The following is a 15635-nucleotide window of genomic DNA, read 5'->3' as shown; positions in this document are numbered from 1 at the left end:
TGCTGATAGTGAGGCTGAATAGATTTTATGCTGCTATCCAGGATGATAGAACTTTTCCTTGAGGCAATATTGGAGTATTACATTATTGCATGGAGTTGAATGCTGAAATGTTGTTGCATGCATTTAGGAATGGATACCACTTTTTATATAGGATATAATGTTTAGTTCATGGTGACCCAATGAGTTTCACTTAATGTGTAGTAATTTCACTCATGATATTACACAGGCACAAGCATTTTTTCTCGAAGAAAAATTATTATCTGGCGTGTTCCTGGCAATGCTGCCTATCTATTATGTTCTATGTATCTTTCTTACATGTCTTTTGGCAATTTTGAAGGGCTATGGTTTTGTATGCAACTCTACTGCATGTCTCAACCAGTTATACAAAGGATTCTCTTTGCATTTAGGGGTTGAGTGAATTATAAAAAGATTAGGTAGTAGGAAACTCTTGGAAAAGTAAAAGGAGCAAATGAGTTATTTGAGGATATTCACACATGATAGAAGATTATGCTTCAATATTTCATCTTTCTTGTAACTCGCTTCACCTAGCTTATTTGATGGTCTCATGTTCAACACCATGCTTATCTTGAATTGCTTTGATTATTGATATTAAATCCCATTGAACATGGACTACATTCCTAGTATTGAGATACACTCTTAAACAAAGGTTAGATCCTGATGTGCATTATTGTTAACACTAATTTTTGTACCTTTTATATGACCTTACAATTTCAAAAATTTTTGGTTATTAATAAGTCCCTCAAATCCCCCTTAAAACACAACCTTTATCTCCCTTAGCATTAAACTCATAATTTTTATATGCTCTGATCTGGAATCCAATTTATGGCCTACCGTTAATAGGTCGACTAGATTACCTTTAAGTAAATCTTCTATGGTCAAATGGATCAGGCTTTTTCTGTGTTACTGGGTTTGGCCCTAGAGGCCCACTACTTGAATCTTAACAGTTTGGATAATAGCTTCCATATAGACTGGGTACAACTCCTCTGTGAATCTTAATAGATTGGATAATAGCTTCCATATAGACTGGGTACAACTCCTGTGTGAATCTTAAGTTTTAACAGATTGGATAATAGCTTCTGATTTTTCAATAAAATCTTCCATAATGATTCCTGTGAGTGAAACTTACCACAGTCCACCTCATCTGGACCCAGAATTGTCATAACCAAATTGAGTAATATATAATCAGGGTAGTGGAAAATCTTTTTGATCTGATGATTAGAAATCTTCCCATGGAAGAAGGGATTGTGACCCTTCAATATGTGTTTCTTAGTCATCAAACGACCCAAGAAAAATCAGAACCAGGGAAGAACCAACCTAACTGAAGCAGCTAGTAATAAGGAATGCCAGATAAAGCTGCCCACTAAACTAAGAGATCAAATAAGTACAACCAACAGTTAACACTGCTATGCAAAAAATGATATCCTCAGTACATGCCACATGAGCTGGAGACACCTCACATGAAAGCGATGGAATTTGACAACTGAAGAACAGCTTGAAGGGACACCACTCACGTCTAGGGATTATCGATGAAAATTCCCTCTATAAACCACAATGCCAAATCGAACTAAGGGGTGTACCAATTATTAGAATATTTAATAATATTTAAGTCACCTATATTTAGTTCCTTGTTTAATGGTCATTTAGCTTTTAAGCTTTATTTAGCATTTAGCTTTTTCTTTTTAGATTAATTAGCTTTTAAGCTTTATTTAGCGTTTAGCTTTTTAGTAGTTCACTTTAAACGACTTGTTCTTAATTTAGAACGTCGTCTTGTAATCTCTATATATATGCTTGTATATTGTTGAATACATTATCCGATTATTGAATCATTCATTCAATTTATTTTTCATGGTATCAGAGTGGGTCGATGGGATTTTTTAAAGTTTGGCGAATTTTTTATTAAAAAATTCATGGCCTTCTTTCTGGAATATTTTCCAGATTTTTTTTAATTGTTTTAAAAAAAAAACAAACGATTTTGCTTTTTTGAAAGCTTTTTTAGGGTTTCGAGGGTTTCTGGTTCGTGGGTGAATTTCTTTGTGCTGGGCAGCAGTTCATGTTTTTTTAGCGTTCTAGAGATTTTCAGGCCTACAACCTGGAGTTTTTTTGCAGATTGAAAATTTTCCTAAGGTTTCTGCAATTTTTGACTAGGGTTTTGACCCTTCTGTTAAAGTCGAAATTTTATTTTGCTTGCAGATTCTTGGTGGGTTTTTGGAGACCTCAACTGGATCGTCGTAGATTTTTTTGGGTGCATCGTTTTCCGTGCCTCAATTTTTGAGCCGTCAGATCTGTATTCTAATTTTAGATTCTTGGTGGGTTTTTCGAGAGCTTTTCTGGGTTGATCTCAGATTTTTCTAGTTGCCTCGTTTTCCATGCCTCGAATTTTGTGCCAGCGAATTTGCCTTGGAATTTAAAAACAGTCAGCGATTTCTGCTAATTCTGTGGGCGCTTTTTATGCTGTACATCCAACCTAGTGTTTCTGCCCTATTTTTTTGCGTTTTTTTGGAAAAAAAAAATCGTCAATATTTTTCTGTTTTTTTACAAAAAAAAAAATCAGAGGTATTTTTTTAATTTTCTGCAAGTTTTTATTTTTTTTTGATTATTTTCAGGAAAAATTTCAGGTTTTAAGTTTGCAGAAAATTTTAATTTCTGGGTTTCTTCCAAACCTCGAAATTCGCGCTTTGGGATTCGTGCCAGAATTCTTCTCCAGGGTTTCAGATTTTTTGTGCAGCTGCTTCTATTCTGATTTTTGAATCAGATTCTTCTGTCTCATGCTTTCATTAGGTTGACCTCGTTCAACCTCCATTTTTGTGATGGCATCTTTCACCAACATCATGTTGGAACACAGACATAAGTTCAACAGCTGCCACAACACCTGGAAACAGTGCATGTTCACGATATCTGAATATCGTTACCTTTATCAAATTGATTTAGGCCAGACCTCGTCTTATAGGTTCCATGGTTTTCATGATTTTTTCCTGAAAAATTGTCTGTCGGTTTTCTTATTTTTTCCACAAAAAATCATGGGAGGGTTTTCACGATTTTTTCCTCAAAAATTGTTCGCAGGGTTTATAATTTTCCCTTAAAAATTATCTCATCTGTAATCCGCGATATTCGCGTAAGATTTTAGTTATCTGGGTTTTACCCTTTTTTTCCATAAAAACGATGATTTGTAACCTCAGATTTCTTGGTTTTTCGATTTTCTCCTCAAAATCGTAAATTCTCTTTTCGAGGGTTCCTATTTCAGGGTTTGATGGTTTTTTCCTCAAAATAGTGCTTTGTTGCAGTTAGTTTGGGTCGCCCCTGCTAGGGCGAACATCTGCAACCGTGGTATCTTGCAGTCAGTTGTGGAGTTGATACTCTTCTGCAAAAGGGTTTGCCGATTTTCCTCAAAATCATGGTTTTAGTTTTCAGTTTGGTTACCCAACGTTAGGTTGGATGGATTTTGGTATTCTTGGTCATTAACACTTTTCAGATCCACGGAGGGTCTCCACTGCAGCAGAGTGTTCTTTTCATTTGTGATCAAAAGACCTGCATTGTCTTCTGTAGGGTAGTTAGTAGATAGAATGACCATTAAGGGAGGGTATTAGAATATTTAATTATATTTTAGTCACCTATATTTAGTTCCTTGTTTAATGGTCATTTAGCTTTTTAGTTAATTAGCTTTTAAGCTTTATTTAGCATTTAGCTTTTTCTTTTTAGATTAATTAGCTTTTAAGCTTTATTTAGCGTTTAGCTTTTTAGTAGTTCACTTTAAACGACTTGTTCTTAATTTAGAACATCGTCTTGTAATCTCTATATATACGCTTGTATATTGTTGAATACATTATCCGATTATTGAATCATTCATTCAATTTATTTTTCACCAATCACCTACTAAAAATAGTGGTTGAAAGGAACGTCGCTGAAATTTCCACATAAAGATAAGGCCACCTCCAACAACTTTGAGGCTTCTAATTCAGTCAGGAACCATGACTAAGGCCATTGATCACCACTTGAGAGTCATTCCCAACAATAAGTCTTTGATAATTCAGAGTAAGGACCAGGGAGAGACCATGGACTACTGCTTCTTACTTAGTTCCGTTAGATTTAGAAATAAGAAAAAAGATATCCCGCCCTGAAAAAATTACCCCGTCAAAGTTTAACTTGAGGAAGTCCTCAGATAAAGAACATTTTGCAAGAAGTTGATCCCAATTGATTCCTATTACTATTATCCCAACAATGGGGAATATGAATATGCTATTACAATATTTTTAATATTTATTTTTTTATTTTTGTTCAGTAAACACATACAGCACAAACATTACATGCAGTTGCTGCCCCTGGGGATTGTAACATTTTGATATCTAACTTAACAGTCCTGGTATGGGAATTGGTTACGGCAGTACAGCAAATTGTTTTTCCTTGTGCAGGTATGGTGACACACACTATGTATGTATGTACATATAGTGAGACTCATAATTGCTAATAAATAAAATTCTAAATACTAAATACTGTAATTTGCACAAATGAAAATGCTCAAATTCATAATTCAGTAATTTGTCAAATGTCAATACAAATTGAAAATTATATTTAATAATCTTCATATTGCTCTTCATCAAAAACATCAAAGTCAACATTCAGTTCAATTTTACTCAAACCACAATGAGTTACAATGGCATAATCTTCATATTGCTCTTCATCAAAAACATCAAAGTCAACATTTAGTTCAATTTTACTCAAACCACAATGAGTTACAATGGCAGTTCCACTAGCCATGTACTGTACAAGCTGGCTCATCTAAAGAGATTTTTGGCAAGTTGTGCAACAATAACATCAAGTCAACACACTCAAAAATTAGATCCCAATTCTTTGTCACGACCTCACTGTAATCAAGTTTCTTATATGACAAGAGATCCTAATAACAAGTGGTGGTTTGGGAATGGAGACCCCAATGGTGTCGAGGGGCAGCACCCCTCATGGGGGTTTTGGGGTGAGATATTTAAGGGCAATCCCTGTTACATTCTCTATCACGATAAAGGGTGGGGTTGAGGGGCAGAGCACTTGCCACCAAGCCCAAATTAAGGTTTTTGAAACCACTCAAATTTTTATGATGCATGCCATTTTCACAATTTGATCACTTGTATGTAGGCACTTTTTTGCTCAAAAAAATGGGGACCCAGACCTGAAGTGAATCCATAGGGGTATGGGGGAGTGGGAGTGGGAGGGGGAGGGGGGCATTCAGAGGAGCTTGGCAAAAGATAGAAGGGTCGAAAGAGCTGGCCAAATATTTTACCTGAAACAACAAAATGGCTAGAGGAGCAAGCCAGTTCTAGCGTGCTGTATACATCTGATGTCTGCAAATAAACAATTGGATACTATCAGCATCTGCGGTCTGAATATGCATATCATCTTCAAGCTTTGATTAACTTAGAGTGCTAAGAACTATTGGAACATTTTACTGAACCAGAACAATGCAGCAAAAACTTTATTAAGTAAAGAGAATTTCATTGTGGCTAATACCCAATAATTAAGTAAAGATAATCTCTGTGTGGCTAATACCAATCTATAAATCGTTGCTTTTGGCTGTCTAAAAATGGATACATTTCTCTATATCTACTATATATTTTTTTTGATTTTTCTATTAGGGTTTAGATAGATAGTATTTTTCAATCAGTCTTTATATCTAGATACATTTGTATACATTATTCTTTCTGGAAAAGAATAGAAGTCCATATTGTAAATTTTTTTTAACTTCTCTGAAATTGGTATCCTCATTTTCATTGATAGAATATGCTACTTTGATTATTCTAGTAGCAACAGGAAGTATTTCCGATTGTCATGTAAATTGCTTTTTTTATTAATCACAGCTTTTTGTTTATTAATTTTTTTTCATCTATGTCTGTTTCACTCTGAGCATGCCTTGAAATTGAACAATATTCATCCTGTACTATCTTCGTGATGTGTGTTTTCTATACAGCCAGTCAGCTTTGCAGATTTCTTTTTGGCTGATGTGCTTACTTCAATGGCTAAGGTATGTTTTCTCAGTAATGTTACAGACTGTAGTTTCCTTTTAAGTTTTCATTCATTCAACATCAAATGTGAAACACTATTTAAAGTATATGTAATCTCTTTATGCTTTACAGATTTATCTTCATGAAATATCAGTTATTTGTCTCAAGATTCTTTCTTTGTTTTCCCCTTTTAGAAGATAAGTACAATGTGTGCTTAAGCTAGTTATGCTGTTAAAGTCAAATGCAAGTGAAAGAAAACCAAAGGATTTGTTTCTTTCCAATGTCTGTAAGAGGAGATTATGGGATCAGTGAATTTTAGTTAAAACAATTCACAAAGAGAAATTTATAGTAGTACAAACTTAGTCTTAGGAGTAATTTAGTTGGAAATAAATTTTGAGAACACAATGTAGACAAACGGTGCACACATTTAACTTATTGAGCATAAGAACTTAGAAGATAGAAAGAACACCCTGAAAATGACTTGGAAAGGCCAGCAAATATCTGAAACATTTCCAAGGCATTTTTGATTTGAAGATGGAAAGCAGGGGTCTTGTATGATGTTTCATGCGACTTGGTCATCTTAGTTTGACATGATATCCCTTTAAGCTTGACTATTTTTGGAATTCTACACTAAAATTTTCTTACAGTCAAGACTTAGGTGGTTGTTAGATTTGCAGCTGAATTTAGAATGCTTTCATCATCTAATATTATAGGAGTACAAAGGTGGTTGTGATGCGTGCACTCTAATGAAATTGGTGTACAACTGGGACACACTAGTTGTGAGTGAGAAATGCACCTAAATCTGCATGTGAGGGGCATCCTCTACAACCTATGATATGGTGGTTTGAATAAATACTTAAATCTTAGAAGGTGGAGTTTGATTGGTGACTTGGCGAATTGGCTGAATGAAAAGTGCATGGGGAGGTGCATGAAAGGTAAAGCACATGAAAGGATGCACAAGTGGACAACTATGTAATGACACAAACAATTGAGCAAAGGGCAATGGCTATGGGTTGATAGGTGACTTGAAGATAGATTATGCAACTTTTCAAGGTTTACATAGGACTAAGCTTTTGTTGAAGACTAGCTAGGTTGCATTGTGTGGAAGGTTAAAGGCTAGAGAAACATGTGGAAGACCATGCCGAGTTAAGATAGAGAAGCAAACACCAAGGACTAGATGGAACAATCCTCTGTTGACCTACAAATAGTGAGCCCAATCCTCAAGAAAGCATTCATTAATTAGTTATTGATTGATTGATTATTGTCATTAGTTGAGAGATTCATTTTACACTACTGGATGTTATTGTAAGTAGAGAATGGCTTCCATGTTGTTCACACCCTATGCATGCATCATGGAGATCAATCAGTCGTTTGTATTAGGTGTTCTTTTATGAATAAAGGAATTTGTGTGTGCATTTTGGGTTATGATTTGTGTTTGATGCACAAGAACAAAGGGTAGGTGCAAATGTTTGTTAGATTAAGCTTTTTTGCTCCTCACAGGCCATGGTGATTTGGGGATTGGGTAGGTGAAAAAGTTAACACTTCTGGTGCTCTAGCTAATAACTAAGGTAAACTCCTAGCTAATAACTAAGGTAAACTCCTATTTTTTTGCCCAAGATGTTCTTTTTTTGTAGTGTGATGGAAATGACTGTGAGGAGCAATGTATCTAGGTTGTTCTCAAAGAGAACTTTTGGTAATGACTTATCATCATTAGGAATTTTTATTTTTTTGCTATGTTTGTATGCTTTGATTTGTGTCGTTTTCTTGCACTAGTTGTGGAATTTGTAACCTATTCAATATAGTTCTTCTCTTAAGATTTCAGTAGTTTTCTAATGAAAAACATTTGTAAGAGACCTTAGTGAGCCTAATATGCTTTGTTTTGGGATGTAATTGGCAGCAAATTGTGTAACTACCGATTGCACAAGTTGTTTTCCTTTGATGTGTTCTCTTGTAAGTTTAAGCATGTCATAAATGTATTTGGTGATGTTTTTCACTATTTCAGCCACAATTTTCATGCATTCAATATTGCTTGTATCCTTGATTAGGAGATTAATGCTATTGATGGCATAAAGGATACAAAAAATGGTAGGGTGCCTCTCCTAAAGAAGTCTTTCTACCCAGAACCAGAAATTGAAACCTCTCGGCTTCCTGTGAGTAATTTTTCTCTGTAGGCTCCACTATAGCTCTCTTCTCTACTATCTCTCTTGCCTTGTCCTTTTTTTCTAAATGAATTTTGTTCTCCTTTAAATGATTCATGCTGGGCATGAGGAAGAGTTAGGGCATGGGAATGACAAAGAACGTGAGCCATTGCTGCCACAAATTGCGTGGAGGCATCTTGACCAATCAAGTTCAAGTCAAAAATCAAAAGAGAATGACTATACATCTCTACAAGTTGATCATGTCTGGCATTGAAAGCTTATGAGATTGAGTGCTCTACAAGAGGGAAATGCCTGCACAATCAGCTATTTGGAGAGTGTTTCTAATGGGATCATGCCTGCAAACAATAATTGCAGTATGGGTGATGCTTTCATCCTTGGAAGTCCTAGCATGATCATTTTAAACTCCTTTTGCAGTATTCAGAATTTGAAATCTGGTCGTAGGGATTGATTTTCAGAAAGATCCGTACCTGTCCGAGGGTCGGCACCATATAGTCAGTGTGTAGAACGGAGAAAGTGGGACATATAAAAGCTTGATCCATACTTGACCAAGGCATGGAGGATGGTAAAACATATACAAGTGAGTCCATATAAGATTTCTATGATTGGTTATTATTAATGGATTGCCAATAGGGACAAGGAATAAATAACTTTATGGAGCACACAATAAAGAGGACCAAGACACATGAAGTTTGAGGTGCCAACAGTTACACAATGGATTCTTTTACATTTTAGCAGCCATCATGTGTTTCTATGTGTGTATGTTTTGACTTGTAATTTTGCTGCATTTGTTTTAGATTTTGAAACCTATTCAAGACAGTTCTTTTCCTAAGATTTTCATAATTTTTGATAACAAACATTTTCTTAAGATATGTTAATGAAGCTAATAAGCTTTGTATTGTGATGAAGTAGGTGGCAAATTGTGTAGCTCCCAGCTGCACAAGCTCCTTAATTTTGATGTGCTCTCATGTAAATTTATGTACATTGTAAATGTATTTGGTGATTTTTCTGACTACTTTATTTTAACCTATTTAGTTTTGCTTGTATCCTTAAGTAGGAGATCAATGCAATTGGTGGCACAGGGGGTACAAAAACTGGTAGGATGACTCACCTCAATTGGCTTAATTGCTATAAATGTTCCCCTGTGAAGTGCAATTTGTTGTGTATGTTTGGGTGGTGATAGGATGGCCTGTGGCCTGAAAGGATGTTTTTAGGTTTGCCCCAGCTTGGATATTGCTCAACTTGTCACTGCAGGTTGATTGGACTGTCAAAAATAGCAATCTGGTCTCCTTGATAATTGCTAGCTGTAGATGGATATCTTTCCAAACTCTTGTCTTGATATGATTGCCAAACTGCTGCAACCCTGGTTGGGATTGCAAATGAGGTCAGGGTTTGTGTCCTACCTCTAATCTGCCAAATGAGGGTTATCGTCCTCAAAGCAGTTCGCTGGAAAAATCGAGTTGCACAATAGGATAATGATCATAGATGCCAAAAATTGAAATTTAAACTTGCTAGTATACCTTCTGTACTAATTGGGCTCATGGAACCTATTTTTGGTGCATAGAATGAAATTTGAAATTCAATTTGAAATTAAAATGTTATATATTCTAATATTCTTTTATATATTTATATTATAATATCGGTATTGGAAAACACTATTTTAAATAAAAATAATAGCAAGATTATTGGCAGGAAAAGGAACATGACAGTAATAGAAAATAAATGGTAGGCAAGTTATATTGCTTGGTTAGAATAACACTTTCTGTGTACCATTGAGGGTATTGCCTTTAGAAACTGACTTGTTTCTATAGAATTTGTTGGTGCACTTGATTTGTATTTTGACTAAAATTATATCCTGGATCTATGGTGTTCTCATCAATGCCAATAGCTCTGCCTTACTTCTGCATGTCAGTGGTGCTATTTTAGTATTGCAGCATTCATCTCTTTGATTTGAATATTCATAGTAGTTGTGTGCAATGTACACATATGTTATGTCTATTTTCGGAAGATCTTGTGTTCTTTTTATTTTCCATTTAATATTACCTTTATTTTAATCTATCTAGGGAGGTCTACGATGCATATGCTTTGGGTATTCCATAATCATTCTGCACGAAGATTCTTACCTATTCTATCGACTGTTCTGAGTAGATAGTGAATATAACAAAATTTTATCGTTTATTGATCCCTAATAACATAAAAATAACAGCATGCCTCCAGTATTATCTGTTTGTGAAGGTGAACTGAAGTCATTCAATGAAAAGGCTCTCATTGTTGCCCCCTACTACTATATTAGACACTTGACATAACTTACTACCAAATAATATTGTCTTCATACAATGTACTGTTTTGAAATAATACTTTATATTATTGCCCCCTACTATATATTAGAAGCTTTATGAGGATAATTAATATAATACTTTATTTTGGATGATAGTTTTGAAATTAATTTTCTTCTACTGTTGATTTAGATGTTTGATATAATTTATTAAATAAATAAACTTTGGATTGCTTTTGCAGGTGCTATCAGACTTGGAACGATCTGTTTGTAGAATGGTCAACCGACAGGCAGGTTCCAAACTTACTGTGACTGTTCAAGATGAATTTGCATTGTTAGCAAATGAAAGTTTATTCCTTCTGTAAGGATATCAGGAATTTCTTTCTTCAATTAGACAATTTCCTTTAGAATTCTATGATTAAGTGTAAAGATCTTATGTAAGCTGCTTTTCCCTTATTGGAACTCATTATGAGCTTTTAAAATCTGGATATTTTCATTGCAGAATTGTTTATTGTGTTTATGTGCTTTTATTTATCAGTATATTGTATATCAAAACATTTGCAGGATGAAAGAAAAGTAGAATTCTTTGGTTTTGGTCAACATCACTGGATCCATGGCTTATGCAGCCAGATCTGGGTCTGGTTTGAACCAGATTTGGGATCTGGTTTGGTGTGGGAGGGAGCCACAAATATTAATAGTAAAGTTTGAACATTTTCATATTATTAATATATTATTATATTAATATCATTAGTAATGCTGCAGCGGAAGAATCCAGGAAGATTTCAGTAATGCTAAAAGACATGAACAACACTTTGATTGCGCTGGTCCCCAAGAAAACAAGAGAAACAATAATATCCGAAGCCATGGCTAATAGACTTAAAGTGACATTGCCAGATATAATCTCAGAAGAGCAGAATGGGTTTATCCTGGGCTGCTCAATTTCAGACATAATAATCATTGCCTTTGAGGCCATTTACAGAGTTAAAACTAGTGAGGCAGAAAGAATTTTAGTAAAGCTGGATATAAGGAAGGCCACAATCAAGTTGATCGGTATTACTTAATGAAAGTGTTGGCAAAGTTCAGGTTTGCTAGGAACGGCTTAATTGGAATTCCAATTGCATTTGAACTCCCAGTTCTCAGTGCTAATCAATGGTAGCCTGAGGGGTTTCTTTACTTCCTCATGACTACTATCTCCATTTGTCTTCTTGATAATGGCTGAAGCTTTTGGTCATTACATCCATTGAGGAATTTCAAAGAGAAGATGGAGAGGTATAAAAGTGAGCACCAGACATAAACCTAACAACACATCGGCAATTTGCTGATGTCACACTCCTATTTGGCATATCTATTAGTAGATAAGTAGAAGTCATTAGAAATGTGCTGGATTGTGACTGTTAAGCATTGAGGCAAAGTATCAACTAGAAGAAATCAGAAATATTCTTCAATATGGAAGTAAGGATGCAAAAAAGAGCTTGCAGCCATCTTAAGCATCAAAATCAGCCAGCTCCTAAGCAAATATCTTGGTATGCCTTTGTTCGCAAGCTCAGGTAAGTCATCACTTTATGCTACCCTTATAACAAGCTATAGTAGTAAAATGTCTTCATGGAAAGGAAATTGGCTGTCTTTGGCTGGCAAAATTCTAATGCTGAAAACAGTTACATCAGCGATTCTAATATTCATTATGTCATGTCTGAAATCATCTCCCGAACAAACTCAGGCACGCCCAGGGGCTAAGGGGCAAATCTATAGCTTCCCACCCAGCCGGTCGGTAGCTCTCCTTCGGTTTTTTTATAATAGTATACAAAGTTAATTAGATCTGATCAGAAAATGAGGAACTTATTTGGAAAGGAACTTTAGTGGATAAGAAATTCCAATTGATAGCATGGGAAACAATATGCAAGCCAAAAGAAGTGGGGGGTAGGTGCCAAATTGGTATGGGGAATTTATTCCAAATCACATAATAAGTGGGGATATAATTCTACAACATATAACACTTGGATTCAGAGGCCCCAGAAAAAATCTTAGCCACTTCAAATCATTGCAGTGAAATGGTGATTTGGCATTTCATGTTAACATGTAGACATGTCCGAAGTAAGTATATTAATTGAGAAGTAAAAGATGATAGAAGGGCATTGTTTTTGGAGGATTCATGGAATGGATATCTATCTCTCAAGGAAATCCCCTACATAGAAGAAACAACACAAACATTGGAAGAAAACTTAGGCCATGTGCATGATTAACAATTGATTATTGAAAGAGAAGGGAGTGGCATTCGAAGAAGTCAATGGGTGTGACTATACTAATATAACAGATGGACATCTTTAAAATGAGCTGGCCCATGGGTTCCATTCATGGTTTCAGTGGTTGGTCAAAATGAAACACTGTCCAAGCATCAAGGTAATCGGGGAAAAGAATTTCTGAAATCTGCCATAGGGGCTGCACCTTCACAAGGTATGGACTGGTTCTTTTCTTTTGAGGTGGGAAGTTCTGATAGCAGCATGGAAGAGGACAGTGAGCCAGAACTAAATGTTTGAAAATGCGAGAAATATGTTCTTATTTTATGGGTGGGTATATAAACCTAAAATAGTTTGGGAGATCCAGCATATGCAGATAATATAATTTACCCCATGGGGTTTTTGTATCTGGCCCCACATTGGAGCAGATAAATAATGGAAATACTATGAGTATGCCCCCCTAGACCAAATTTACTGACCATTTTTTTTTACTGGGACTGGGACTCGACTGGCAGTCCAAAATTTCCACTTGGACTTGGGACTCGACACGGACTCAGCAAAAAAACAACTACTTATATTATACAAATAAAAAAGAAATCAATGCATTTAGAGAATATAAAGCCTAATTTTGACTATCAATTTGTCATATTTCAAACATTACATGTCATATGATCCTCTCACTCAATATTTGAAATTTCATGGTTTCAATTGTATATCAGAATTATAAATCTATAAATATTTACATATGACGATATGTCAAAATGAGAAAAACAACTAAACAATCTACATCTTCCCTCTTTCCCCTCCTAATGTAACTTAATTTTTCAGGCCTTCAACTAGAAGGTTCTACAATATCAAAACGTTGATGGATTGTTTCTTCAAAAGTGTCTTCGTTTTCCTCCATTGCATCCAATTCTGCAAGACCTTCATTAGTGAGGAGGACATCATCTTGTTCATCGAAAGTCCGTTCACCATAAGCATCAACATTATCCAAAGTCAATGGATTCATGTAAAATGACCTCCACATTTCTAGTTCGAAGGTGAAGGTTGTACCAAACAAAGACAAGATCGTTGAGGCATTCCTGGGTCACTTGTTTTTCTTCTTTGTGTGAATGCTCTCAAATAAGCACCATTTGCGTTCATAATTAAAAGCAATACATGGCTGGGACAAAATATGGATGGTCAGCCTTTGAAGATTTGGCATGCCAACACTATAATTCTCTCACCATAAATCTACAAAAAATGTTTAAAAATATAAGAATTTAGTCAAGAATATAATAATGAAGTTTTTAATTTCTGTTTGTAGTATTGAACTGAAATTTTCACCTGGTTGTTGATTTTCTCTTCTTTGAATTGCTTGCTTGAGCTGAAGAGAAGAGTCTCTCCTCCACACCCTTGTAGACCTTGAATAGATAGATATTATGTATGTAAAATGGATGTTTGTAGAGAGTCACATTGCCAAATTCATAAATAAGATATAGTAAATCTCACCTCCAACTCATCAAGAACTTTGTCTCTCATCTCATGATTTGATACTATCTTATCAAGGCATGTAATAACACCTGCCATGTCCTCCTTATCAGCCTTAAATGTATCAGAGAAGTAGAATTTTGGATTCTAGTAGTAGGCCAAGGCATGTATTGACTGGTGTAGTTGGTTTGTTCATCTACAATCAATGATGTGCCAAATGATTTCTTTTTTTTTTGTTTCTGGTATAGTAATGCAAAACGGTCTCTTTGGCCTTATCAATTGCCTCATAAAGGAAGCCCATTGGCATATCGTCTCCATCCACCATATGAAGAACCGTAATCAAAGGTTTTGTCACCAAAAAATTTGAAAACAAATTTTAAATTATTACAAAATTAACCCATAAAAAAAAATCAAAGAGTTTATGTTTGTACTTGTTACTTACTCTGATTAACTCCTCTCCATTTTTGATGACGTGTCATAAACAATTGTTTTTGCAGTCTTCTCCTCTACTTTTTTGGAAAATGGAGACTCCAACAAAGCATCAGACAAACATTTGCTTGAAATGAGGAATTGTGGCAAGAATGCTTTGCAAAGTGAGGAAGTGGCTAGCAAATTGTGTCACTCCTAGTTGCACAATGTCCTTGCCATTTGTGTGTTTTCACATTAAAGAAAGGACCCAAGTATGATTATAGATAAATTTGGTAAACTATTTAGCATCTGCAAACACACTTTTGACCCATCCAATCTTCCCAATGTTCTCTAACAACGAATCCAAACAATGTGCAGCTCAAGGAGTCCATGAAAAATTAGGATGCCTCTTCATACTAAGTCTCCCTATGGCTACATATGCAACTGCATTGTCCTTGATAATTTGGACAACATTCTCAATCCCAACCTCTTGGATCACTTTGTCCGATAGATTGCACAAAGTCTCATCATTTTTTACTTCATGCAAGGTATCTATAGACTTCAAAAACACCAATGTGCCATCAAAAGCCACTAAAATGTTAAGGAAAGTTCTATTCCATCCATTTGTCGATCCATCTAATAAGAATTTACAGTCTAACTTTCCTTTGATCATCAATGACAAGCCGTGTATTTTTTTATGGATTCCTCTAGCAATGGTCTACTCAATCTCTAGCTGTTGGAGTCTTAAACCCTTTACCCTCAATTATCAAAGCATTCACCAAACCTTCCCAATATGGGCTGATCACCACATTGAAAAGTAAATTATTATGGTGCCAAAAGTTTGCTACTGCCATCCCAGCTTCATGGTGCTTTTTCTGTTTTTCAAGTAGTACCTTCAAGTGAGGGTTGTGCTCCCGGAACATTGTGTGGAACAAAGAAATTAGGTGATGAAGAAGGAATCTGGCTAGAAGTAGAAAAAGAACCTCCAGGATTCTCACCAATAGATGAATGTGGTTGACGAAAGCCTAGACTTGGGCCAACAAAGGAATCCATAGGTGCAAAACTAGATACATTATGACTTATC

The 15635-nt window shown here is 35.4% G+C and overlaps 1 protein-coding gene across 2 annotated transcripts in view; it reads left to right on the top strand.

Moving 5' to 3' along the window:
• The window catches only part of LOC131061087 (uncharacterized), a 48974-nt gene that overhangs the window by 21186 nt on the left and 12153 nt on the right, over nt 1-15635 (top strand). For both annotated transcript variants that reach the window (XM_057994599.2, XM_057994600.2), the window contains 2 exons: nt 5975-6028; nt 10682-10729. In XM_057994599.2, the coding sequence (XP_057850582.1) occupies nt 5975-6028; nt 10682-10729 (102 nt within the window). The remainder of the gene's footprint in view (nt 1-5974; nt 6029-10681; nt 10730-15635) is intronic.

The sequence above is a fragment of the Cryptomeria japonica genome, chromosome 4 (genome assembly GCF_030272615.1).
Source record: "Cryptomeria japonica chromosome 4, Sugi_1.0, whole genome shotgun sequence".
Classification (NCBI taxonomy): Eukaryota; Viridiplantae; Streptophyta; class Pinopsida; order Cupressales; family Cupressaceae; genus Cryptomeria; species Cryptomeria japonica.
This window is presented reverse-complemented; position numbering and strand designations above follow the sequence as displayed.